This window comes from Pleurodeles waltl, chromosome 6, assembly GCF_031143425.1.
Source record: "Pleurodeles waltl isolate 20211129_DDA chromosome 6, aPleWal1.hap1.20221129, whole genome shotgun sequence".
NCBI classification, from domain to species: domain Eukaryota; kingdom Metazoa; phylum Chordata; class Amphibia; order Caudata; family Salamandridae; genus Pleurodeles; species Pleurodeles waltl.
Window position 1 is genome coordinate 116,282,435 of NC_090445.1, and position 27,558 is coordinate 116,309,992.

Here is a 27,558-nt window from a genome sequence, read left to right on the forward strand (position 1 = left end):
CCGCAGCAGCCCTCTGTTTGTTAGGCGCTGTGATTGGAATACAGCTCTCCTAATGCACCTTACTAATGATTGGCAGCAGCTCCAGATTATTCCAGTGCCATACAAATCTATCAATACACCGCAGCCCTCATTTTCCAGCCCTGCTTGTGTTTTTCTGTCACAGCGTACTGCACTCTCTAGTATTGCAGTGCTACGACTCACCCACAGGTCAGCTAATGGAACACAGGATTTGTAGAAACGTCTAGTTGTCCAGTATTGTGACCATCTCAGTCCTGGTGAAGCCCCTGGTTCTCCTGTCCTGGTGAAGCCCCTGGTTCTCCTGTCCACCATTTGTGGCCTTAGGACACTGGACAGAGACTAGTGTCCTTTCCAGTAGGATAGGACCTGCAGTGCCTGTGTTTGTAGTGTCTAAGCAGTACTGGGCAGACGAACGATGGCCTGAGGCCTGAAGAAGTAGTAGAAGGTCTCCTTACTCCCTGGGTTCTTCTCTCACTGGACTCTCTAGGCTACCTGAGCCTTAGTGCTCACACCATCCCTTCCAGGGGAGCACTCTGCCCTGGGAACAGTACTGCAAAGAGGTAGTGCTGGCCTGAGGGAGAACCATTCCTCCTTCGGGTTACCTGTGATGTATAACTCTAGGCGTTATAGGTTTGTAGGGATAGGAGGCAGCATTTCATTAAGGACAAAAGGAGGGGACATACCTGGGCCGGACCGGCTCATTGGGCCGGTGGTGCCCAATTGGTGACTTGACCTGCAAGAGAGTCTGGTTCATTTACTGTTATATTCCTGGGGTTATCAGCCCTGTCGCCTGCCAGGTCTACTGCCATTTTGTCCTCTGGAGCAGTGAGAGGAGTCATGTCAGTACGAGGTATTACCTGTAAATAACACAGGCTACTTGGACCAGGCTATACTCGAGATTCACTTCCTGTACTACCATAAGCAAGCCTTTCTGTTCCTGGGCCTTCCCTGATGGTGCACATATAGGGTTCTGGGCACCTGCTCCCTCCAATCTCTCTCTAACATGACACCAACATCCAGTTCCTTCTCATTCTCCTGGAACAATCTAAAACAGGCTTCAGACACTCCCATCCACCCACCTACCCACCCGATAATCACTTGCTCACGCTATGCACATTGGGAACCCATGCAAAGCATCATCCTGCCCTTCAGTTGCTAGGAGATAGTATGCTATTCCACCTGCATCTAGAATGGTTACCCTGCAGTTCAGCAGACCCAGCGTGGCCATGCACCCAGATCAAGCTCCCCATCACCCAACCAAAGAGAACATTTGTATCAGAGATCTGGTGCCTACAGGCACACACTCTGGAGGAGGAGAGCTCCGCTCTCACACCTCTGTTAATCCAGTGCTGGGACCACCATCGTTCCCTGCCAGGGCACTTCCATTGTGACATGTATGTGACAGTACAGCTGGAGACTTACTTAGTAAGGTGTACTAACACACCTCGGTCCTAACCTGCTACACTCTCTGATATTGTGTCACCTAGTCCCACACAAATCTCTCCCTAACTCCTTTAATTCCCAACCTTCAGCACACCCCCTGGTCTAAAAACAGGCACTACAATCCAATCCTGACCCGAAGAACCCTTGTAAGTTCATGCTTCCGACCCTCACCTCTACCATTGGACGCCATTTGTGACCAGCAGTACCCCTGTATCCCAGTACTAAGCCTCAGTATCACATGGCTCTGCCAAGTCACCTCAGGCCTGACCTTTTTGATCCCTTCACACCTCAGTGGGGCCAGGATGGTGCTGTATCTTCTGGGCCTGTCTGGAAAAGACTTTGATTGTCCCCTGTTTTTCTCCCCCACCGTGCAGATTCTACCCGGCCTGGAACACACATGATCTCAGCGGACGATGCAGAATACCCCCGAGAATACCGGACCCTGGGAAACGGAACCCGCCGCTTCTCTAACGTGGGTCTGGTGCACACCTCGGAGCGCCGGCACACTGTGATCGCGGCCCAGAGCCTGGAGGCGCTCACCAGCCTCCAGAAGTCTGACATGGAGAGAAAGAGAGACGCCTTTATGGACCACCTGAAGAACAAGTACCCCCAGCACGCGCTGGCCATCAGGGGCCAACAGGAGCGGATCAGGGACCAGGTGAGGCTGTTCTGTGAGACATCATGTATGGGTGACCGTCTGGATGCAGGGAAACTCTAGACCATGGGTCTCCAAGGAGTAAGCTGTGAGCTGCTAGTAGCTCTCGAGCTACCCATAAGTAACCGTCCTGTGTGTAGCCCAATCTACAAAAACTGAAAAGTTTATGTTTAAAACAAACATGTAAACTTGTCTGATGTGGTCAGTATTAAAAAAAAATCTAATAATATGCATAGTTCTGAATGATTTTCATCAACATAAGTAGCTTTTATTATAAAAAAAAAAAAGGTTGGAGAGCCCTGCTGTAGACAGGTCAGGCCAAGTATAGGATCTTAGTGTGACTTTATCGATGGAAGTCAATACATAAATTATGTGTGGGCTTCCGTCTGGGTGCAGCGAGCTGTGCTGCTCTAGCAGGAGAATCAAAGGCTGGTCAGGCTAGGCCAAGGTTCCTGCATGTCCGTGACATCATGCATGGGCGACAGACTGACTGCAGGGGGCTCTGCTGTTTGATTAGGAACCTCTTAGCAGGTCAGGCCAGGCTACGATTCCTACGTGTCCATTAAATCTGAAGATTATGCAACAGATGATGGATTGTGTGACAAATCCTCAAATATGCATAAAACGCAGAGCGGCACAGTTGCATAATTCTAGTGGCAATGCCTGTATGTGGCCTAGAGTCTTACTACGCAAAGAGTTACGTTATAGTTTATTGAATCAAAAACAAGAGGTTTTACTACAGGGCACACTATGAGCTCACTTATTTGAAGGTTCTCTGATATCTGATAATGAGCAACAAAGTAGGCCAGGTTACAAAGAATTTGCGTAGTCCACACCATTTTTCCAAGCAAGGAAGCCAAGATTGAGCTCAGATTTTCCAGTTTCACATAGTGCAATCCAGCCACTAGGTGGGTATCTCTGTCTGACATCAAAGGCTTTGTCCTTAACTCTTGGAAGAAGAGTGTTTCGCATAGGTGACAGAATAGAATCCACATTTTTGGCATTTTCACATAGCACAAACGTATACAAGTGTTTCACAACAGAAACAGATTAAATTATTTTTATGACACAGAAAGTTTTGCCAGATTTGCAGAATGCAGAGCCGAGGCCAGGATTCGAACATGGTTACCCGTGTTATATGGTCAGCATTTGCAACCACTAATTTACATGGTCTCGTGCAAAAGCTCAGCTTGTTTTGTGCTCGGGGTTCAAGGAGGACTTCACGCCGAGTCAGAGCCCAGCTTCTAGCTCGTTCTTTCAGTGACTCAGAGACACTAATATGTGTCAAGCTTCAGATTTTTAAGTTTGAGCACAGTTGTTTCAAAATGAGTGTTGCTGCTACTGCTTGTGTAAACGGCTTAGGCATCCCTCCATAATAGACAATGTGCTCTAAGTGGAAAGCTGCCGACGCAGAACCTCTGGTCATGGGTTCGAGTCAGCCTCAGCACTTCAAATAGTGGAATCCTTTCAAACCTTTTGTAATTCAAAGGTTTAAATTCCTCCATCTGAAATCTGCTGGTGCCCCCTTTAATGCCTCATTGCTCTCTAATAAATTCATGTTGCATGCTGGTAATGCCAGTGCCTGCCATGAAATTCCAGAGTACAAAATCCTGGCCAATATATATTGCTGCCTTGAAGACTAAATTACCGGTGGGGCCCTTGAAATACTGACCAGAAGGCAACCTTATCCGGGCACAGGGAGTTCATCTGCTGTAGTTAGAGCAGCACTGTGACGTCAGGCTAAGGCTGATATCTCTAGCAAGTGAGGCACCCCTATGGGTACAGGGAGGTGTTCCTCTTTAGGAGGAGACTTTAGGCAGGTGAGGTTAGGGGTAGGATCCCCAGCCATTGAGTCTGCTGTGTATGACATCATGAGTGGGCGCCCCTCTGGGTGCAAGGAACTTTGCTGCTCTAGGCGGGGACTCTAGGCAGCCTTGGTTTGGGATCTCCAGCAAGTGAGGCCGCTATGTGTGACCTCACTCCTCAGAATAACTCTGTGACAAAGGAATTCTGCTGTTCTGGACGGGGGCTCTGAGGCAGTCCAGGAGAGACTGGAGCAGAGGGAGCAAGGAGGCCTGCCTTGACCAAAGTCATTTCTTGGTCCACTATAAAATCCACAAAGGAAGCATAGATTCTCAGCTCATGTAGGTGGCTTATTTATTAAGCCCAGGTTAATGGTCTAGATAAGATGCAGGTAACTGATGGTATCTTCTTCTCAGCCTCCTCATCCAATTGTTACTTCTGCCTCCACAAGTCCCCAGCATAACTACCATTGAGTCATAACGTCCTTTCACGATCCACAACAGCATAACAGCCGTTGCAGCATTACATGCTCCAACACACCACAACTGCACAGCAGCTGTTGTACCCGTACGTGCGCAAATGCACCACAACAGCAGCAGCGCTATTGCACCAGTACATATACAGCAGCATAAAAGCTACAGCACAATAACCTCTCCTACATAGTTAGTTCTCTGTTCGCAATGCACAACTCCACACAGCCATGCTCATAGCACTCAGTGCAACAACTTACTCATAATAATCCAATACAAACTACCTTTCGTCCCCCTGTAACACAAAGGAAAAATATAAAGATATTATTCTGCAACAAGTTCATTTAAAAGTAAGCCACCCGTGTCCGCTCGAACACCCAAGCTCATCAACACCTGACCAGTTTGTCGAAAGTACACACAGTTAGCACTGTGCAGTTCTATAAATATCCCATGGCAGCCACCATAGTTGTAGACAGGAAACATTGTTTTGCAAAATGAAAATTTATTGCAACTTGCATATATTGTCATCTTCAATTTCCTATGAAGGAAGATATATATGTATATATTTTTTTGCCTGAACATGTATATCAACCCTGTTCTCTTGCAAGACTACCTCTGAATACAGCAGATTCATTGAGGATTGAGTTCAGCTGTTGTGAAGGTCTCACTGGACTATAAATCAGCGCCTTACGATAATGTGCACCACAGTAGACACAGGAATAAATACAAACACTCTCACAGGTTCAGAGTATCTAGATCCTGTTTAATGAGAGCGTCACTGCTTTATAGCAAGAATGAAAGTTCTCACCCCCTGTGCACAAGCAACAGCTTTATATGCTTGCGAAGAACAATCCTTAGCACTCGAACCTCCTTATAAACCTCTCTCTATTTCCCCAGCTATGTGGTGCAGAAACTGAAACCTTCTTAAGAAATTCAACAAATCTGCAAATATTTTAAAAGTTCAGTTGTGGCTGAATTCAGCCACACGTTTGTGTTCCAGCCAGCACTTTGCTTTTATCAAGTTTATGGCGTCATGTTGGTTTGATTTTGGGAAGGTTGAGTGTATTTAAAACGGATTGGGTTTTGACCAGACAGAGCTGACTGTTGACGTGGTGTCCTTAGTAGTATCCGGAAAGCCAAGAATACATTTGATGAGCCTCTGCTGGACAGAGGTGCATAATGTGAATTTGCGTTACAGCATTTTTCATCCAGCTATCACTTTTTCTTCCACCAAACCCTTGATGACATACCCCACATTCTACTTTTAACATGTTACTTTCCACTCGTGTGCATTACATCAACCAGACTAATGACTCTTAGAACATAGGGTAAGGACAGTACAACCATAGGAGCCTTCCTGCTATGAAAGACTTACCCTAAGAAGGTTATTGACATGATGTGCAACAAGCGATGTCACTTTGTACTGCGTTGTGCCTGCGCGCTCCTCTGGGATCAAGGAGCACTGCATCTGACGAAGACCCTGAGGCAGGTCAGATAAGAGATGAGCTGTGTGAAGTCATGTCTTACTGCCCTTCTTGGAGCAAGAAGCCTCGCTGATGTAAGATGGACTAGGACACAGATCAGGAAATCGAGAAGACCGACAACAAGAGATGCTGCTATGTGTAACATTGTGTCTCGTTACCTTTCTGGGAGCAAGGCGCCTTGCTATTTTAGAAGGGCATGACACAGGTCGAGCCATAGAGAGGTCCAGCGTCAAGGCATCTAGCTGATGTAGCCGATCATGAGTAGGATGTACAGCAGATGAAATAGGTCTGCACAGCGGGCATTCCTGTTGAAGTAAGGACCACTGCAGCTGCTGGTCAAGCGAAAGAGTGGACTTGCATTAAGTGAGGCCGCTCTGTGTAACAGCACATATAGGTGACTTCTTGGCGCAATAATCTAGCTGCAGGAAGAGGCTTTGAGCTCTATGAGGCACACCAGAAGGGTCGGTAGCAAAATGGCCTTCAGTTGTGAAGCAGGGGTGGTGCATGGATATATTTGATAGAAGATTTGAAGTAAGATCTTTTGTAAGGTGAAGGTAAAGTTCTGCGGCAGGTGAGGCATTGAGGAGATTGGGTTCTGTTGCAGGTAAGGGCTATGGCTGCGAGTGAGAAGTTCAGCAGTAGTTGAGGCTTAGGGTCACTAGCACTGCGTTGGCAGGAGCAGAGGAAGGTGAAGTGAGGAAACTGGAGCAGGGGAGAGGTGGGTTCTGTTACATGGGGTGGGTACACTCAGCTGCATATAAGGCGTAGCTTCTGAGGCAAAGGAGAGGTAGAATCTGTTGCTGTTGAAGATTATGGACTGTAGCGGGGAAGTGTTTTGTGTTGGCCAGGGATAATTCTAAGTGAGGCATAGGTGATGTTTTGCAGCAGGCATACTCTGCTGCTCAGGAGATGTGCTGCTGCCAGTTAGATCCCCCTTGTTATTGCACACTTTTGAAAGGTTTGCTGCGGATGTACTTGTGGATAATGTGTATCAGTCTTCCACTGCATACAAGTAACTTTCATAACGTTGAAAACCGAGGTCCCAAAACATGCTGTTTATTGTTTTTTGGCTTTAACCATGCTTTGAATATGTTACAACTAGAACAAAGTTTGCTAAGCTGAATTAACTTCAACCAATGTTACGGGCAGTGGTTTCACAAAAACATGTTTAGCAGCCCCAGGAAAGGGCAGCTGCATTTATTCTTATGTATCTTTGATCTGACAATGCATTATTTATGCCACTAACTGGTTTCATGGCATATTGTTGGAATGTGTGTTGCCCAGAACCTGGCCATTTGACCTAAACCATTGAAAGACCATACCTGTGTCAAGTAGTGACGGAATTACCCACTATATTAAGGAAGATGATTGTGGGGGCAGAGACACTCATTCAGCAACACTGGGCTCCACCTTTTAAAATGACCTCTCCAAAGTCACTTTCATAGATTAAGAGTGCCGCTTGAACGGAGAAAGTCGTGATTCATAACTGCTGATCAGCCACTAAACACTGCCTTGAGATTTCGGAAGCAATCCTGCGTGCCAACCTGGACATCCTGTTTCTCACTGAAACCTGGCTCAGTGACGCCACAAACAGGACCTTTTTTTGCCCCCCACTCCACTCCATTCTTCGCTGTGAATGGGAAAGAATTGCTCTGTTGCAGGCTCCTTACTTTAAATCGCTTTCACCCCTTCAAGTACATGTCTCTGGAAATCTACACTATATACTGCTTCTAATCTCAGAGTGAATGTAAGTTATCACTCTCTGGGTGAAATTAACTTTTTGTCTAAGAATGCAAGGAATTCATCACATCCCAAGTAATTCATTCTGACAACATCATCTTCCTGAGTGACTTCAATCTTCACTAAGATTCCATGGGTAGAAAACGAATGGACACCTTCTCCTCATTTCTAGGCGACAATAATCTGTTGCAAAATTACCAAAAAACCCATACACTGCAGGAGCTCCACTCTGGATCTGATTATATGCATTTCCTTAACTAACAGCAAAGGAGCCCATATTGGTAGATTGGTGTTACCACATCCTAGTCCCCATAACAGCGATCTTTACCTACATGAAACCCTTTGGTTAATCAAAGTAAGAGAAAATATAGTGCATGGACACATGAAACATCGATGTTAAGGCCCTTGCAAACAAGGCTCACCCAAATAATGCCTCTGTAGTTCCATGACTTGACACCAATGCTGCTACAGACAAATTTAATAATTGCATGGAAACATTGAAAGAGGAACCTGCACCTCTCAAAAGCAAGCACGGTAGATCCACACCTTCTCCAACGTGGTTCTCAAAATACCTTTACGAGGAAAGGACGTATCTCAGAAAGCTTGTAAAAGTGCAGACAGTGACCCTCTCCACTGAGTCTGATTAGGCGGAGCTCTGCAAGAAAAATAAAATCTACAAAGACCATATTTTCAGAGCAAGTCAGTGCATATCAGACCCCTCCTGGACTCAGCAAAGAACAGATCTAAACTTCTATTCAAAGTAATCAAGCAGGCAAATAATCCTTCTTCTAAAACCACATCCATGTTCTCTGAGGCGCTATGTATTGACTTTGTAGTTTTTCAACAAAAAACGTAAAAGCCATGGACAGTTCCCTGCAGGCCACATCTGACAATAATGCAGGGATAATTTAACTTAGAAATTCCCAAAGCACACTTACCTTCGCTCAGAGCAGTTTTCCATGCTGTGGCCCTTTTTGTTACTGGACACAAGAAATTTGACCACATCACAGGTATATTGCTATCCTTGTATTGAGGTAAGAGCTCAATTTAAAACTGCCTTCATCACCCAAAGGCCCTCCATTCCTCTTCGCCTATCTACCTAACTGGAAAATTGGAAATCTTGGGTATAAAAGGGGTTCAAGAAATGCATGATCCCTTGTTCAAGAAATGCACAGTCCCCTCTAGTAGTGCCTCTCTCTTTTTCCCATGGAGAATGATACATGAAACAACCATTCTCAGGATGCACCAGAAGAATCCTGAACTCCCTCCATCTGACTCTTTGTATGACTCCATGCCATGCTACCTTCAAAAAGGAACTTAAGACGCTTCAATTTGAAACAGACTAGGGCTAAATTTATGATCTCCTTCACACTCTTGAATGTCTGTATTTCTCTTTTAGTGTGATGTATCACAAATATATTTTTACGGAGACTGTAACTGTACTCTTGTAAAGCGCTCTGATGCCCACGCTAAATAAAATCACACACGAATAATAATAATAGCGGCCTTAGATTTGAACAGACTACAGGCAAGCACAATTTGACAGGGGCACCATGATAGACCACCATACAGCACCTCCATGCAGGAGAAATCAAATTCCTTGCAGACCCCACTGCCCCTGGTTTCCATTGGCTAGTTCACTGAGCTGGGTCAAGCCACTGTAGCTGAGCACACTCACTCCACTGTCTTCCATTCATCAGTCCCTGCATTTGTGCTAACCAAACTCTCCCTTTTCCGGTAGGTTATCATACCTGGTGGACTTACATTTTTAGGAGGTTCTATGGGATTGAGAAGCAAACACTTACTCCTCCTAGAACTTTCCTCACTCAAGGCATCCATCATCAGCAAACTGTACTTTTCAGGTGCAGCTGCATCATCTTGGAACTTTGTTCATAGAAACCTAGGAAAACTAAACAGCAAAACATGTTTCTGGCACACTGTTTAACATTCTTACCTGCTTCTTCATTTGACTTGTTTGTATATTCCATAGTGATTACCCGCAATTTTTTTATTTGAAAGGAGAGTACCAGCAGTTTCTTAGGAGAGGTGAGATACATTTAAAAGAAAGAGCACCTGCACTTATCAGTAGCAAGCAGGGATTACTCGGGGATAGTGATTGCCCAGAGCAAGTTTGCTACTGTAGTAGCAATCATAAGCAGTGCTGTTACTACACATTAATCATGACCTGCTGCACCCTCTGGTGCTACAGTACTGGTATTCACAGGAAGTTCTGCTACTGTCTCTTGACCCTGATCTGAAGTACCCTGTGGTGCTTACTGGGATCCAGAAGTAGCTTTTTTACTACACCATGCTCGTGGCCTGAAAGACCATCTGATGTAACAGTACTGACATTCACAAGTGTAGGACGCTGGCCTGGCTTATAGTGGGTACCTTGTGGTACTTACACCCTGTGCCAGGTCCAGTTATCCCTTATTATCCACTTATAAGAGGTGTTTCTAGCAGCTTAGGCTGATAGAAGGTAGCTATGGCAAAGCAGCTTAGGCTGAACTAGGAGACATGCAAAGCTCCTACTATACCACTTATATCATATGCACAATATCATAAGAAAACACAATACACAGAGTTACTAAAAATAAAGGTACTTTATTTTTATGACAATATGCCACAAGTATCTCAGTGAGTACCCTCAGTAAGAAGGTAAGTAATATACACAAGTTATATGTACACAAACCCAAAACAGGTAAGTAATAGTAAGAAAAGTAATGCAAACAGTGTAGAATTACAATAGGATGCACTAGGTGAACATAGGTCTAGGGGCAAAACACAAACCATATACTCCAAAAGTGGAATGCGAATCACAAATGGACCTCAGACCTATGGGAGCTTGTAGAGGGTCGCTGGGACTGTAAGAACACAGTCAGGGTGTCCAAGATACCCCCCCCAAGACCCTTTAAAGTAGGAGTAAAGTACACCTACTACCCCAATAGAACACAATAGTAGTGATAGGGAGATTCTGCAAGAACCACAAACACCAGCAAAGCACTGAAGACAGATTCCTGGACCTGAGGACCTGCAAAGCAAGGGGACCAAGTCCAAGAGTCGCGATAGTGTCCGGGGGGGGGCAGGAGCCCAGGAGCCCAGGAAACCCCGGTTGAAGGTGCAAGGAAGCTTCCTCCGGATGGAAGAAGCTTAGGATTCTGCAACAACGAAGAGAGCTAGGAACCACTCCTTTGGATGGAAGATGTCCCACGGCATGCTAAAGGTTGCAGAGGTGTTTTCATGCAGAAATACCGCAAACAAGCCTTGCTAGCTGCAAGGGTCGTGGTAGAGGTTTTTGGGTGCTGCTGGGGACCAGGAAGGACCAGGATGTGGCCCCTTGGAGGAGGAGACAGAGGGGGCGCTCAGCAACTCAGAGAGCCCCCACTGAAGCAGGCAGCACCCGCAGAAGTACCAGAGCAGGCACTTAGAAGATTTGTGAACCGGAACTGGCTCAGAGTCACAAAGGAGGGTCCCACGACATCGGAGTCCAACTCAGAGGGTTGAGCACGGCAGGACGCAGTGCTGGGGACCCAGGCTAGGCTGTGCGCAAAGGAATCCTTGGAGAAGTGCACAGAAGCCGAAGCAGCTGCAAATCACACAGTACACAGGTTTGCAGTCTAGCGTGGGGAGGCAAGGACTTACCTCCACCAAACTTGGACTAAAGGATCACTGGCCTGTGGGAGTCACTTGGATAGAGTTCCTGTGTTCCGGGGACCACGCTCGTCAGGATGAGAGGGGACCCACAGGACCAGTGATGCAGTCTTTTGGGCCTGCGTTAGCAGGGGGAAGATTCCGTCGACCCACAGGAGATTTCTTCTTGGCTTCCAGTGCAGGGTGAAGGCAGACAGCCCCCAGAGCATGCACCACCAGCAAACAGTCGAGAAAGCTGACAGGATGAGGTGCTACAATGTTGCTGGTAGTCGTCTTGCTACTTTGTTGCGATTTTGCAGGCGTCCTGGAGCAGTCAGTGGTCGATCCTTGGCAGAAGTCGAAGAGGGAAGTGCAAAGAAACTCTGGTAAGCTCTTGCATTCGTTATCTGAAGAATACCCCAGAGGAGAGACCCTAAATAGCCAGAAAAGGAGGTGTGGCTACCAAGAAAGGAGGATTGGCTACCAAGAGAGGTAAGAGCCGATCAGTGGGGGTCTCTGACGTCACCTGCTGGCACTAGCCACTCAGAGCAGTCCAGTGTGCCCCCAACACCTCTGAATCCAAGATGGCAGAGGTCTGGGACACACTGGAGGAGTTCTGGGCACCCACCCTGGGAGGTACTGGTCAGGGGAGTGGTCACTCCCATTTACTTTGTCCAGTTTCGCGCCAGAGCAGGGCTGGGGGATCCCTGAACCAGTGTAGACTGCCTTATGCAGAGATGGGCACCATCTGTGCCCATCAAAGCATTTCCAGAGGCTGGGGGAGGCTACTCCTCCCCAGCCCTTCACACCTATTTCCAAAGGGAGAGGGTGTAACACCCTCTCTCAGAGGAAATCCTTTGTTCTGCCTTCCTGGGCCGAGGCTGCCCAGACCCCAGGAGGGCAGAATCCTGTCTGAGGGGTTGGCAGCAGCAGCAGCTGCAGTGGAAAGCCCGGAAAGGCAGTTTGGCAGTACCCGGGTTTTATGCTAGAGACCCGAGGGGTCATGGAATTGTCACCCCAATACCAGAATGATATTGGGGTGACAATTCCATGATCTTAGAAATGTTACATGGCCATGCTCGGATTTACCATTGTGACGCTATAAATAGGCAGTGACCTTTGTATAGTGCACACGTGTAATGGTGTCCCCGCACTCACAAAGTCTGGGGAATTTGCCCTGAACGATGTGGGGGCACCTTGGCTAGTGCCAGGGTGCCCACACACTAAGTAACTTGGCACCCAACCATCACTAAGTGAGAGTTAGGCATACAGGTGAATTATAAGTTACTTATGTGCAGTGAAAATGGCTGTGAAATAACATGGACGTTATTTCACTCAGGCTGCAGTGGCAGGCCTGTGTAAGAATTGTCAGAGCTCCCTATGGGATGCAAGAGAAATGCTGCAGCCCATAGGGATCTCCTGGAACCCCAATACCCTGGGTACCTAGGTACCATATACAGGGGAATTATATGGGTGTACCAGTGTGCCAATGAGAATTGGTAAAATTAGTCACTAGCCTGCAGTGACAATTTTAGAAAGCAGAGAGAGCATAAACACTGAGGTTCTGGTTAGCAGAGCCTCAGTGATACAGTTAGGCACCACACAGGGAACACATATAGGCCACAAACTTATGAGCACTGGGGTCCTTACTAGCAGGATCCCAGTGACACAAATCAAACACACTGACAACATAGGGTTTTCACTATAAGCACTGGGCCCGGGCTAGCAGGATCCCAGTGAGGCAGTGAAAACACCCTGACATATACTCACAAACAGGCTAAAAGTGGGGGGGTAACAAGGCTAGAAAGAGGCTACCTTCCTACAACAAGCAGCTCTGTTCACTATACCACAGTAAGCTCAGTTATTACACCTCATTCCTGACCTGCAGCACACTTTGGTGTTATAGTATTGGGATTCAGAAGCTGCTCGATTATTACGCTGTTTTTCCTAATCTGCAGCACCCTGTAGTGAAACAGGACTCGGGAACACAAGCAGCCCTGTTATTGAGGCTTAATATTGACTTAAAACACATCACCCTCTGGTGCTACAGTGGCTGCATCATTTACAAAGCTCTGAAGGCCAGCACCCGCTTACCTTGCAGACAAGCTCACCATCTTTGCTGGATCTTGGCACATCTGCAGCCAGGACACCATAAGACTAGTATGAAAAGTGTAAAGAAGAAAAAGAAGACAGCAGGCCTTTTCCATTTATGCACCCAAGATCTGGAACAACATCCCTGTATCTATCATAAAACACCACAAACTACAACCACATGAATGCATATCTCTCACACGTAACCCTTATAAAAATAAACAAGAAATACTACCGCACCACTTCACTGTATGATTATGTAGGCCTGTAGAGTAAACAGACCTCAGTGGGAAGCAGGCTCGGTTGCTTTCCATAATGGTGAGTCGATCTGTCAGACTTGAAATATTACGCTTACATTAAAGCCCTGTGGATTGAAGACCGGCGTCTTTATTACTGTGCTTAAGAAAACTCCTCGTGGCCACTGCATGTTCACATGAAAGCGTTATAGATACAAGCATTTGGAATGCAATGGTCTCTTGTTTGCTGGAGTTAGAGCTCTTAGCGTTGTAAATTACTGACTGGACTTTTCTTGCCACACAGACTGAAAATAACAAGAGGAAGAGAGCACGAGCGAGCTGGACCTGGAAAAGCTGCTGAACTGCTGTTGGTTACGTTTACAGAGGGAGCTGGTGGGGAGGTGGGACTGAACACACACCCACAGTGTAAGACAAACAGGCAAATACTAGGAAATAAAGTGCCTTACAGAAGAGATAAGAAGGACACATCGTAATTATACAGTACTTTGTGCTGCTCCCAAAGAGAAAAAGGCAGGACAAAGAGGCAGAACTGACCACTAGCAAGCAAGGATTTTTGAAGGACACTGCAAATAACAAATCAAATAGCTTTGTACCACAGTATAAGTACACTAAAAGTATACAGCAGGTCTAACGCTAACACTTGACCTAAAAATGGCACACAAAGCGCCCTCTGCTGCTAGAGTAATGGCATACACAAGCTGCTCTGTTTTCAGAACTTAAACCTGTCAGTCGCTCCCTCTAGTACTGAAGTTCTAATATCCACAGAGGGCTCTGTTAAGCATCACAGTCCTGACCCAGTGTGTGTATTTACAAACAGCTCTGTTATTAGACCTAATTGCAGTCTTGCAATACTCTCTAGTGCTACAATACTATGAGCCACAGTCGTCAGGTCTGTTGTACTCAGTCCTGCAACATCCTCTGATGGTACTATTATGGTATTGACCCGTGTCTCAGTTATTACACCTCAATCATGATCCACAGTCCCTCCAATGGCACTGTTCTGGGATGTTCAAGCAGCTCTGTTATTGCATTTAATATGATCCGTAGCACCCTCTAGTGCAAAGGTATTCAAAGTGTGTGCCCCCCCCCAGTGGTCCGTGGCTGTATTCCCAGGGGGGCGCAAGTACCTCTGATGCAGGTGGCTTAGAGGCGCGACCTTATTTGTCACGTTTCCAGGTGGTCTTCATGTACAGTGGATGAAGTGCATATAAAAGCACGGGAACTGTGATCCTGAGTGCCGTGTGGGCAGGGGTCATTAAGGACGGGACTTGGGAACAGGGACGTAGCTACCAGTCGTGCAGCAGGTGCAGTTTCACCAAGAACCATTGAACCATGATAACTGTTGTATTTCTTAACCCAATAAGCAGACCAAGGGGCCACTTTCATTGCTTGCACTAGGTCTCATGTGGCATCGTTGCTGGGGACTCAAAAGCAACCCAGGCAGAACAGCTCGACCCAGCCCCACTCCCTTACTCTCTTTGCAGTCTCTTTGGTCTCTTTCCATCCTTTCTCTCTTTACTCTCTCCTTCAGATGCAGAACCCCTATAGTCCAGACTCCTGGGACTTCAAAGTAATGGCCCAGGAGAAAGAGGAAAGGAGCGAGATCCATGAAAACTATCTAAAAGATGACCTAGTGGAAGGGGGTACAATGTGGGACCTGATTTTTCATTTACTATTACCTGTAGTGCAACATGTGCAGTGGTACTGGGGTCTGGAGTGTGGAGGGCCACTGCACCCCATGTTTTACTATTAAAGAGAGAAATGGGGGCCCATTGTTTACTAGCATTATCTAGGTCATCATTTCTGTGCATGGAACAGAGCCGAAGCAACAGGATAGAGATGTGAGACTTTCATCCTTCTTTATTTTTTACACCAAGGGGTAGGTAAGCAGTTGTAGGAAGGTGCAAGGGAAACAGGGCTGTAAGTATCATTGGTGGTGCTGAAGGTGCAGTGGGGTTTGTTAGCCCATCACACCACTGGGCCAACTAAACAACACAGGGTGGAGTGAGGAGCTAACTAAACCCCAGTTATGGCTGTTACAATCCCTTTTTGCTTCTGAAAGGGACCAGAGCATCCTTGCTGTGCCAATCTTGCTTTGGGTCTCAGAGCAATGACCCAAGTGAGGGAAATATTGAAGTAGAGGAGACACCTTAGCTTGGACTCGGAGATGTCTGGGGGGAAGCAGGGGGCCTGTGTTTTAACAAAGGGCAGGGACAGACCACTTTGCGAGGTAGTAGCTGTCATTGGTGAGGCAGGTGCAGTGGCACTGGGGTTCAGGGGTTTGAGGGGCCCATTACATCACACTTGTGGCTGCCTTACGTTACAAACGGTGCATGGTGGCTCATTTTCACGTCTCACAATTGCGCTGAGGATATCCTTGCTGTACGGAGGTAAAAGAGGGAGGAACCAGGGGGTGGCGCAGGCAACACAAGGGGACAATTTTTTTTTCTGAAAGGAACAGAGATCCTGTTTCAAGATTAGAGTGATGAATAGGCATGATGGGGAAGGAGTGAGAGAGGCACAGGAGACAGCCTACTACTCAGTTCACAGCTATCATTAAGTGCACCAGCTGCAGTTGCATTGGGACCCAAAAGTATGAAGAGCTCGTATCACCCCAGTGTTAGGGAGCAGTGTTTTTTGGCCAGTTTCCGTTTTTGGTTGATGCAATTGTTCTTTTATAAGTCTCATGTTTACTCTGGATTGACGTATAGAAAAAGTTCCACTGAAAATGAACTCATATGTCCCACGCCTGTGCTCAGCCCTGCATCCTCTGCTCTCCTAATCCTTGCCATGAAATTGTGTAGGGGGGCCCGACTTGAAAATATTTTGCTTGGGGAGGAGGTAGTGCGGGGTAGGGGAGGCTCCGAGCAAAAAAAGGTTTGAAGACCTCTGCTCTAGTGCTATAGTTCTGGGATTGACAATAAACTCTATTGCTGCACCTTAATCCTGATCTGCAGCACCTCTGGAGTACAGTCATGGGATCCACAGGCAGTTTTGTTACTGAAACTTAGTCCTGACCCGTGGCACCATCTAATGCTGAAATACTGTGATCCACAAGCAGCTGTTACTCCATCTCAATTATGTTCCGCAGCAGCCTCTGTTGTTACAGTACCGGGATTCACAGGCAGATCTGTCAATACTCCTTAATCTCTATCACTAATAGCTCTGTTATTGCACCACCCTGACACAGTACGTGCTGCTGCTGCAGTACTGGGATCCACAGTCAGCTCTGTTATTTCACCGTCCGGCTCCATGGTACCTTCAGCTACAGTACTGGGATCCACAGTCAGCTCTGTTATTTTACCGTCCGGCTCCATGGTACCTTCAGCTACAGTACTGGGATCCAAAGTCAGCTCTGTTACTGCACCGTCCTGCTCCATTGTACCTTCTGCTACAGTACTGGGATCCAAAGTCAGCTCTGTTATTGCACCGTCCTGCTCCATTGTACCTTCTGCTACAGTACTGGGATCCAAAGTCAGCTCTGTTATTGCACCGTCCTGCTCCATTGTACCTTCTGCTACAGTACTGGGATCCAAAGTCAGCTCTGTTATTGCACCGTCCTGCTCCATGGTACCTTCTGCTACAGTACTGGGATCCAAAGTCAGCTCTGTTATTGCACCGTCCTGCTCCATGGTGCCTTCTGCTACAGTACTGGGATCCAAAGTCAGCTCTGTTCTTGCACCATCCTGATCCATGGTACCTTCTGCTGCTACAGTACTGAGATCCAAAGTCAGCTCTGTTCTTGCGCCTTATTCTGACCAACAGGACATCTGATGCTACAGTTCTGGGACCCATAAAAGGTTAAGTTGTGGCGCATCAAGTGTGACCCACAGCACCTTCTAGTACTGCAACACTGATATCCACATGCGTTGTGATCATGATCCACAGCACCCTTGGACAAGGATTCACAAGCCGATCTTTTACTACACCTTCATTTTCATCCACAGCACCCTATAGAGCTACAGTTTGGGGATCCTCAGGCGGCTCTATTATTGCACCTCAGTCCTGACCAGTAGCACCTCTGTTGCTACAGCTCTGGCATTCGCAAACAGATTTTGTACTACAGCTTAATCCTAATCCGCAGCACTGGGACCCACAAGTGTCCGTGTTACTCCACCTCAGTAGAGACCTGCAGCGCCCTCCTTTGATAGAGTCCAGGATCTGCTGTTACGGAACTGCAGTCCAGACACATGGCAGCCTCTGGTGCTACAGTGCAGTTCTGAGGTGCAATAGCAGCTCAGTTATTGCACCTCAGTCATGACCCGCATCACCATCTCATGTAAATTCACAAGCAGATATGTCACAGGGCCTTAGTCCTGGTGCGCTGCACCCTCGCTGAGCCTCAAGCAACTCCATAATTGCACCTCAATCCTTACCTTCAGCACAACTTGCATTTTAATATCAGGACCTCTGAGCCAAAGCACATCAGACCTAGCCAGCATCCCTTTCTAGGAGACTATCACGCCCACAAGGTCAGCAACTGATGTCTACATACCCTAAGAGTGAGCAAGGACGGTGGCTGGCACCCCTGCGGTCAGATTTCCCATGAGGCTTTGCCCCACGTTGGCACAGTGTTGACAGCCCATCATGGAGCAGCCTCCATCTTGGGCCTCACAGGGGGGAAGCTCGGCATAATTGAAAGTAAGGTTCGAGATGATGACTTAAAAATGCTCCTAATCACCCTCTGTCTCGTGGGGAGCCGCTCGGTTCTGTTTGTTCCCTGCTGGGGCTGCAGCCACTTCTTCCTGTTATTGCTGTTAATTACGTATCTGTCACCGCTAATCAGAGGGATAACGAATGGCTGGAATTAGCGAGCACCGAGGCTTTTCTCCGTCTCTGCTGCACGCCGTAGCGCCTACCATTAAACCGCTTTTGGAGCGGCCGAATGCGGGGAAGGGTCCGCGGCTCTCGGAAGAAGGTCGTCCTGCCCAACTGGGAGGTATTCCGCAGCGTAAAGTCCTCTAGAGTCAGATGTGCTGTAGAGGATCACGTGGAGTCAGGGGAAGATCCGGGCGCACTCTTGGTGAGTCGCACCTAGTGAGGGCAGCCATTTTGTGCTTAGAGTAGAAATGCCATTGAAGGTGCCTTACAATGCCCTGCCCCAGCCAACGGGTTTGCATTTCTCTTTCCTCAAGTTAGACAATTTCTGACCACAAGCATCTACACTTTTTTTTAAAGACCCATCTCTGGTTTTCATCTTTTTTCGTGATACTATATTTTTTTTTCCACTCGCTTTTTTTATTCCTTAAACCTTGGCATGTTGTGTTTTGTTTTTTTTACATTACAAATGTATTATTTTTCCCCTTTTTTTCATAAACAGATGATCTTGTAGGTGATGCCAGTACATTTTTTCCCACCTGCTCAACTATCCCAACTAGGACAGATAGGCATCACGAGTGGATGCAGTGTGCGTCACCTTATCAGCCTCACGGTCGGGGTCACCTGACTGGAACAAGCGTTCTAACATAGTCCGTCTGCCATTTTCACTCCGTCATTGACACATGTTATGTCTGTGAACTACAAGCCAGTCACTGAGAGAATCTAGACGCGCCACTTGTACAAAGAGAAAAGCTCTTTCCCTTTATAAGATCTGTTGGCTGGCGCTAACGTGGCCCAACAGTTTATAACTTGGCCTCTCAGAGTTTGCCACTCCTTATCCTCAAGACAGTGCATTGAGGCTTGACACAGCCAGACAGAAAACTTCTGATGCATTCTGTCATCCTTAGCCAATATCGCTACCGTTACCTCTGATATGTTGGTGATTTCACATTTATGGCCCAGAGTGGCCAAGCCAGTGTCTCCCAGTCCATGACTTATTCTGCTGGCTCAAATGATCAGAAACCGAGCAAAATAAAAGTTACAAAAAAATGCAGTCACACTCGTACAAGTTAAAATTGCCCTAGTTCCTGCAGGTGTCTGTGTGCGAAGGAAAATTCGGTGCAAAATAGGCAATGCTTAATTTCCACAAAAAAAGTTTCAGGGACGAAGGTACAACTAGGGAACTACTACAGTTTGGACCACCCACTGCCGCTGCAGCAAAGTGGCAATACCAGGTGGTCTTAAAGCTCCGCTATTATTATTTACTGTATATTTAACTATTAAATTGATGTGCTCTTCTGAAATCAGGCAGACAGCGCCTCCATTTGGTAAAAACGTTCTGGTGTTAGGAATTAAGTGTCGTGCTGAGCACCAGAAAACACAGGCACAAATTGAGCTTTGAAAATAGGGTTTTTTCTTTGGTAATAACCACTTGTACCTGAGTGGATTCTGGTCTTGGTACCTACTAGTGCTTATTTTCATTGGCATTCATTATTTTAAATTTACTGACTGCCCGAGTTTCCGCAATCTACATCTACGAAGAAAAGTCCTATATCAAGAGGTTCAATGAGTTGGAGTCAGATGTCTGCTTCCTACAGTTGTTATTGGTAGCAGGTCAAAATGAAATCTTTGCTCTTCCTGCTCCCTTCCCCCCGAAACCAGGCAAGGACTTATCTCCCTGAGTGTGCCCCTGGAGCAGGCTGCACAAGACGTGCAACGCAGAGTAAATGTGAGGGATGTGAGACAGTATCAAACAGTATCAAACATCGCTGGCAGTTCGAGAATAACCAACATTGCTGGAATTCCGGGGTCCAGAGATAATCTAATAAAGTCTAATACTGCAAATAAGGCGGTTTCTGTTCTATGGAAGGTTCTAAAGCCTGATTGTGAGGCATCCCAAAGACGATGGTTCTCTAAATAGGAGGAGAACTGTTTCTTAACATAGGACTCCAGAACTTTGTCCATCAGAGGTAGAAAAGATATGAGGCCATAGTTAGCTAACTCCTATGGATCTGCTTTGGGCAATGAGGAAGCAGGCCTTATCAGGGAAGAATAAGGTTAGATTAAAGCAGGTGGAGAAAAGGTGACTGGGATATCAGAATGTGAGGACAATACCCATTGTCAGGAGAGGTAAGGGAGTGTACAGTAGGAGAGAGGAAGTGAATGAACCAGAAGTAGGGCATAGAGGTGTGAGAGGGTCTAGGAGAAGGGTATCTGATTGTTTAAGACACACAAGGGTTATTAGGTGGGTGTAGGAGCAGATGGACATTGCAATTGGATAGCCAGAGAACCTTGTGTAGATGAGTGTCGAACTAGAGGCAAAATGAGGTCACATATACGTATTTGCAGACATTCTCATGCATCAGTATGATGCATTGAGGCCTCAAGGGTTTCCCACTCAGAGCCAGAATGAGATTACAATTACAAATCAGGAGCGTGTTCCTGGCATCATGGCTGATATGGTGGTAACTTTAGAGAGTGTCCAGTCCGAAACCAAGTAAGCTCACGTCTATCTCTCTGGAGGTAAAGGTCGAAGCAGCAGGCTGGAGCAGTGGAGACTTCGACTTGTTCCAGTAGGATACTGATGGCACATGTACTTAAGTGGGCACATGCCAAACAGCAGGGCCGGAATGGTGGGGACCTCAAAGTGGTGCCCCGTCAAAAGTAGTAGAGTGAGTGCACATAGACATATTTGGTGACACACCAACATAAGTGCCAGGCTATATGGCAGCAACTAGGTAGTGGTCAGTCGTATTGAATCTACTTTGAACCCAAGCAAGCATGCCCGCCATTACTACATGTAACACCCAATAACACTGTGTATGTACCCAGGCTCATTTGTAGCTTGTGGAGTGTAGGGGAGGGAATAGGATCACTTGCATGGCTCCTCCGCCTCTTTCTCACTTACAAATGAGGCTTCATGGTGCATTCAGAGGTTGACGACTGTATACTTAGAGCAATCTTTCCTTGTTGCTCAACAGGTTAATTCGTAGGAAGGGCAAAAAGAAGCAGGCTCTTGAAGACTATATGCATTGGTATGACAAGTTGGCCCTCCTTAATGAGCAAATGAATGCCATTCTATCACTCACTCTGAAAGTCGCTTCAGAGATCCTTGTGGGTTACCAGGGATGCGCAAGGGTGCTGCCTCAGCGGTCCAGTGCGTAGACAGAGTTAGAAATGGTTAATTCCAGCTCAGCACTGTGTGTGAGACTTGGTGCATTCTCAGAGGGAGTTCTTTCCTATGTAGGGCAAGACTGGTCTCCTCACTGGGAAGCAGATTGCTAATGTGTGCATGCATGCAGGTATGCGCACACACTTACGATCCAGGGAATTCAGATGCACAAAAACATCTATCATGAGTTGTTACTGAGGGGTCAGACCCTGGCTGCTACTTCCTGGTTTATAGTAAGGTGCTTCGAGGGCATCCCTTGGGTACAGCATCATCCTTCGAGGTGAAGATGAAAACCCTAGTAATTCAAGTAGGAATGGTTCATGTCAGAACATCGTTTTACAAAAAATATTGTCTGATGGAAATACCATTTATAAAAAAATAAAAACGTCCCACTGTTTGTACATTTTCAGTCATTGACTACAAAGGAGCGATATTTTTTTACACAATATATGAGATCATATTTTTAGCAGATTATATGTTGGTTACAATGCGCCAGGATTATAACAGTAGGGTTAATCTAAGCAGTGCCAGTCTTCATACTTTAGGATTTTCAAGCTCACGCAGTTCCAGTGTCCTTGCTCATGAGCTCTTAGTACAATGTGCACCATTCAACTGAGCATCACAGACAGTAGTAACATGCCATCTATTTCTGTTCACACTTCTGCTACACTCATAATTAGCTTCAAAAATGCTGTTTTTGCATTTCCCTGTTCCTAACAGCTACAGAGCGAGGCATTGTAGATGGGCACCAGTCTCTGCGCAGAGGGAGAAGCTGCTCAATGGGAATCATAGGCATTAGTAACCAGGCACTAGTAAGTGGGAACTAGTCCCTCTTCATGAGGATGGAGACACTACTGATAGACACTACTGATGGAAAATAACTCACTGATGTGCCAACTCCATTTTTCCAATGGAAACTTCCCACTACTGAGCGGGAGAATGCCCCTATTAACAGTGCGGAATGCATTCATGGAAAGAGAGTGGTTATTGCCGAAGAGCAGTGTAACTCCTGTGCCATTAAGTACTCGTGGTCAGCAGTCTAGTGCTCACATTCTAGAGTTCTGTGACATTTCAAGATGGTAGTTCCAGGTTTGGCAGTTGCTGTGCTGGTCCAGCTAAGGTAGGTGAAGTAAGTAAATCCACTCTTCCTCCACTGTACCTTTACAATGGCAAAAAGTATAATTTAAGGACCAGGCCAATTGCTGATCTGGTGTAATAACCACAGATTGGAACAAAAAGGGACTGGCAGAGGACGTTAACAGTACTTTGACTGGCAAAAAGCAAGAACAAGATTGAGTAGAACTGTTACCATTTTACAAGGAGACAAGAAGTAAAATAAATCAGCTTTTAACATTACTACTCTACAGTTTGTACCAGCACTTGCCAGAGCAAGCACTGACACAGGCCAAGGAGATCAGTGAGCCTTTCAAACCTTCCACCAGCGTGAGGAAGCAGGCGGCGTAAGTACAGGAGCAGTAAACACTAACACTTCTTCCAGTGCAAATGTAGGTGAACTAACTTGTGCAGAACAGCAACACCACATGACTGCAGCGCAAATGCTTGGTGTATTGATGATAGAGACCCATCAGCCGAAGACGTTCAGCTGCGCGTGGGCACTAAAAACAAGAACAAGGACGGCTCAACGTGTAATGCCCTGACTTGAGACACTGGACAGGTACACAAGAAGGGAGCTATGTATAGAGCAAGTACGCTTATAAACAGTGACACACAACTCACTCAGACCATGCCACACCATAACTACATCATTTTCAACAGTAGTATGTCACATGGAGAACCTTATTGTCCCATCTATGTTTGTATCAATGTGCATCACGTGCTAGTTCAAGTTTACAAACATCTAGTGCATACCTTTGCCCTGTATTGTTTAACCAACCCATTCTGTACATATGCCCCCTCTAGTTAGTGTTCTTACAGTCTCCTAGCCATCTAAGTTGATAGGGGAAAAAAGGTTTTGAGGGTCGTATTTATTCTGTGGAAGAAGGGGAGACATTTTCATAGGAAACGCAAGCTAGATAGCTTAAGCACTGTCTAGTGCTGAAGTGATAAAGGAAGACATCTTAATGCGCTTTCTGTGGTGGATGATGAAGAAGAATTACATGACGATGAAACTGCCATGAAAAAATAAATGATTAAATATGACAAAAAGTCAGGTAAAAACATGAGGTGATAGCAAGCCACAGATTCTTTAGCAGAAGTCAAATTCCTGGAGAAATCGTGGGTGATGAGTTTGTATTGGGAATTATTAGCATCTTGTACCTTTAGGTCGTTCCATGATGAAATGTTGCTTGATCAATTTGGGCAGAACACTGCAGGCAAGATAACATTTGAAAAACTACTGCTGAGTAAAGGTTTGACTTTGGACTAGGCAAGAGTACTAGTTAAATGTTCCTAATATATGCCCCAGGATGAAAAAAGATCTTGAAACAAGTGGAAGGGAAATAGAAAATGTTCAAGATATTAGGTGTAAGTTAGCAAAGCACATAGGGGTTCATGAGGGTCGTGTACATAAGGAAGTTTGTGGTCAGGGTGAAAAGGAAAAAGAAACAGTATGGTCAGTGTGTGTTTCGGATATATCAGTGGACATGTATCAGCCAACTGTAGCCCGGTGTTGAACCAAGGGTGCAGGAGGTGTAGGCAAACGGGGCACTATGCTCACATGTGTAGAGGAAGGAGTGTAAGAGGTAATAGTTTCAGTAGGCAAATGTAGTTGAGGTTGACGTAGAGGAAAGTGAAACAGATGTCAGTAAAGTTGAATTCATACTTCAGATCTCTGAATTGAATGGTGAGGTAGTAACGGTTGTGCCGACTCTGTGGCATGATACATGCTAATTGGGTATTACATGGTACATGTATACTAAGGAGAAAATATAAAAGTATAGTAGGTTAGTTTGAAGCAGTAATCAAATTTAAGGGATCAAGGACCTGCAGTTAAGCTTACTCCAGGGTTTCATGCACAAACATACTACATTAAGGAGTGGTCACGTACATACACAGGGCGAGACTGGTGCCATTTGCACTGAAGGTAGAGTTGAAACGACTTAGACTGCTTATGCAAGGAAGAAATAATTGAAGCAACGGGGGCTTCAAAGTGATTGACTCTGATTGTTAACATGGAAAGCTGAGGGCAAGATAAGAAGGTGTATAGATTTAAGGGATCTTAATTAAAATATCTGGATTGACAGACATTCTTTACCAAGCACTAAAGAAGTGTTGGGAATGTTGAAACAAGCAAAGGTGTTTTCAACATTGGACTTCTCCTCAGTGTATCACCAAATTGCACATGTGGAAAGGTCCAAACCACTAACATCATTTATCATCTCCAACGGAGTGCACAGGTTTTGTCTCATTCTCTTAGAACTGGCATCTTCGGAGTGCCAAAGGACATTGCAGTGGTTTTTGGAAGGTTAACAATGTCACCTCCTTTCAAGATGATTTTCTAATTTATGGAAAGGATTGGAAAGGGTACAATGAGACAATGAAAGAACTTATGACATCTTGAAACGAAGATGATTCACCACTAAAGGAGAAAAGTACAAGCTGTGAACTACTGGATGGATTATATAGGTCACCACATGAACGATGAGGGTAACTGGGCTGAAAGAGAACGTAGCCAAGGCAATTAAGGAAGCTCCCAACTCTGCCAATAAAGTGCTACTCTTTCTTGGGACTGGTGGAGTATCATGTGCAAAATTCGTACCAAAGTTTGCATAAAAACTATGTAACATGTGGAAGTTACTTGAGAAAGATGTGAAATATGCCCGGTGCCAGAAATGTGAGGATGATTTTGTTAAGTTAGGAGATAAGATGTAGAACGCCTACTGTCTGAAGCTATTCAACAAGAAATGAAACTGAATTAAAGTCAGAAACACAAGTAGCTATGGCATTGGCACTGTGCTAATGCAAGTGAGAGATGGCAAAGACCTTCTACATCCATAGAATTGAGACAAGAGGAGACGAACTCAGGGATGTGGATCGCCCGATGCCTAGGACATATTGTTTGGGGTCAATGGCAACATGTTTTCCTTTTTATTTTGTCCTTAGGACAAGTAGGCCCAACCCCCTGCAGCACAAACCATTTGTTATAGAAAAGGGAACTCTCTGCAGGGTGAGTACTGTAAATAAACACTGCTCTACTGACAGAGGTTCCAGTAAAAAAAAAAAAAAAAAGTGTACATACATGTTTGAAAAGTTTAACAATATAAGTATAATGCTCCAAGAATGCTCTCTGATTAGATGCAAATGTTTGCTGAAGCTTGTACGCAGGAGTGATGAATCTTTGCTTTCAAAATAAAATGTTCAGAAAAAATGCAGGTAGGAAAAAAGTTTAGATACTATGACATTTTAGGTGCTGTTTGTTTGAAGCGTCATTTAGTAAAATGTGTTGATGCATGCTAGTATTTCTAAAAAGTATTGCTAATGGAAAATCAGTGTAACCATTTTCAACAAGATTATGAGAAGCATGAAAATAAACAAGCACTGGCAAAGCCAACTGATCCAACATTTTTTTAGTCTGTTGGTTTCGTCAATGCTTGTCTTGTTTTGACTTGGCTTTTGAAGCCCTTTATTGTTGTGGGAGCTGCCAGGCCCTCACCATTTTAACACACATTGGCAAAAAATGTTTTTTTTGTCTCAAAAAGCACACATTGCCAGCAGTGGCATAACAAAGGCCCGGCAGCCCCCCTCCAAGGGGCCAACTCAGCAGAGCACCTGTGATGAGGGAGATTTGGGGAGATCCCTCAATGTTCTTTGCAGGGGGGCCACCTCCAGTTTTGTTACGCCACTGATTGCCACAGTAGCTCCTGGCACTGAACAAAACTACTTTGTGTGCCTGTATGCTCCTTCTGGAAGAGCAGAATGCGATCAATCACAGTAAAGCCAGCCATTACATAGAGAGAGAAATAAAAGTCTAATAAAAACAAAATGTCTTTGTTAATGTCAGACCTAATTAGGGACCCAATTCTTAAAGAAAGTCACAAAAGTGCACCCATGATATATGTCTTTGAATTAGTGGCTTCATGAATTCACAAGAACTTACAGAAGTAGATCAGGAAATCGGACTCTTACAAAATATTTGTGAACTGTATTTTAGCACAAGTAAATATGCATGTGTAGGTACTCTCATGTAAAAATCTATCTAGCGTTCATTTTTCCTTCATTTTTTTCCAAACCCTGGAAGAACTTCTACTTCTGTCATTGTTAGAAATACATTTCCAACATTTCTCATTATGGTAAAAGATTAGAGAAGAGCTGATGAAAATCCTTAAAACATGCAAATTAGTAGGTTTGCAGACTCAATAGCATTCCAGCCCTGGAACTACTGCTTACTGCTTGCTCCAGCCCCAGAATGTAGATCTGTGGAAAGAGGGCAAAATAAGGAAATTGCTATAGTAGGGATTGAAATTGCAAGTATTCAAGCCCTACTATAGTATTAGCCCTGGCATTATCAGAGCTCTTACATAATTAGATGCTGTAATTTGTCGCCACACTACACGGCACCAAAAGGTTAAGTAGATTATTTTTTTACAGGACAAGTAGATTTAAGAAGCAACCTGTCCCATGGACAAGTAGATATTTTATTAAATTCTACACCCCTGCCAACTATTAAGTTGTGGAGAAGGAAGTGTTAGCTTGCTGGTGATTTGTGACCCATTACAGACAGGACATGTGCTGGGTCAAATTTACTGTCACAACTGTTTTCTGCAAAAGGTAAAAGGAACGCAACACCCCTTAAAGCCAAATGGCATTTCCCTCTGCATGAATATATATTTAATGTGGAATATAATGTGGAATATGTCCCCGGTGAGAAATGCAACAACAGATTACTTGTCTCACTTACCCTTGGAAGCCAGTGAGACGGTGGAGCATGAAGAAGTGTGTAGTGGCAGAAGAAGATAATAAACATATAAAAGTGTGTTTCATGAGGAGTAGGTGAAGGAGATTCAAAATAATGAAGTAG

At 45.4% G+C, this 27,558-nt stretch overlaps 1 protein-coding gene across 1 annotated transcript in view; it reads left to right on the forward strand.

Annotated features, from left to right (window-relative positions):
* Window positions 1–27,558, forward strand: part of SRCIN1 (SRC kinase signaling inhibitor 1) — a 758,648-nt gene that overhangs the window by 39,001 nt on the left and 692,089 nt on the right. The window contains exon 2 of the mRNA XM_069237488.1: window positions 1,836–2,119. Coding sequence (XP_069093589.1) covers window positions 1,859–2,119 — 261 coding nt within the window. The 5' untranslated portion in view covers window positions 1,836–1,858. The remainder of the gene's footprint in view (window positions 1–1,835; window positions 2,120–27,558) is intronic.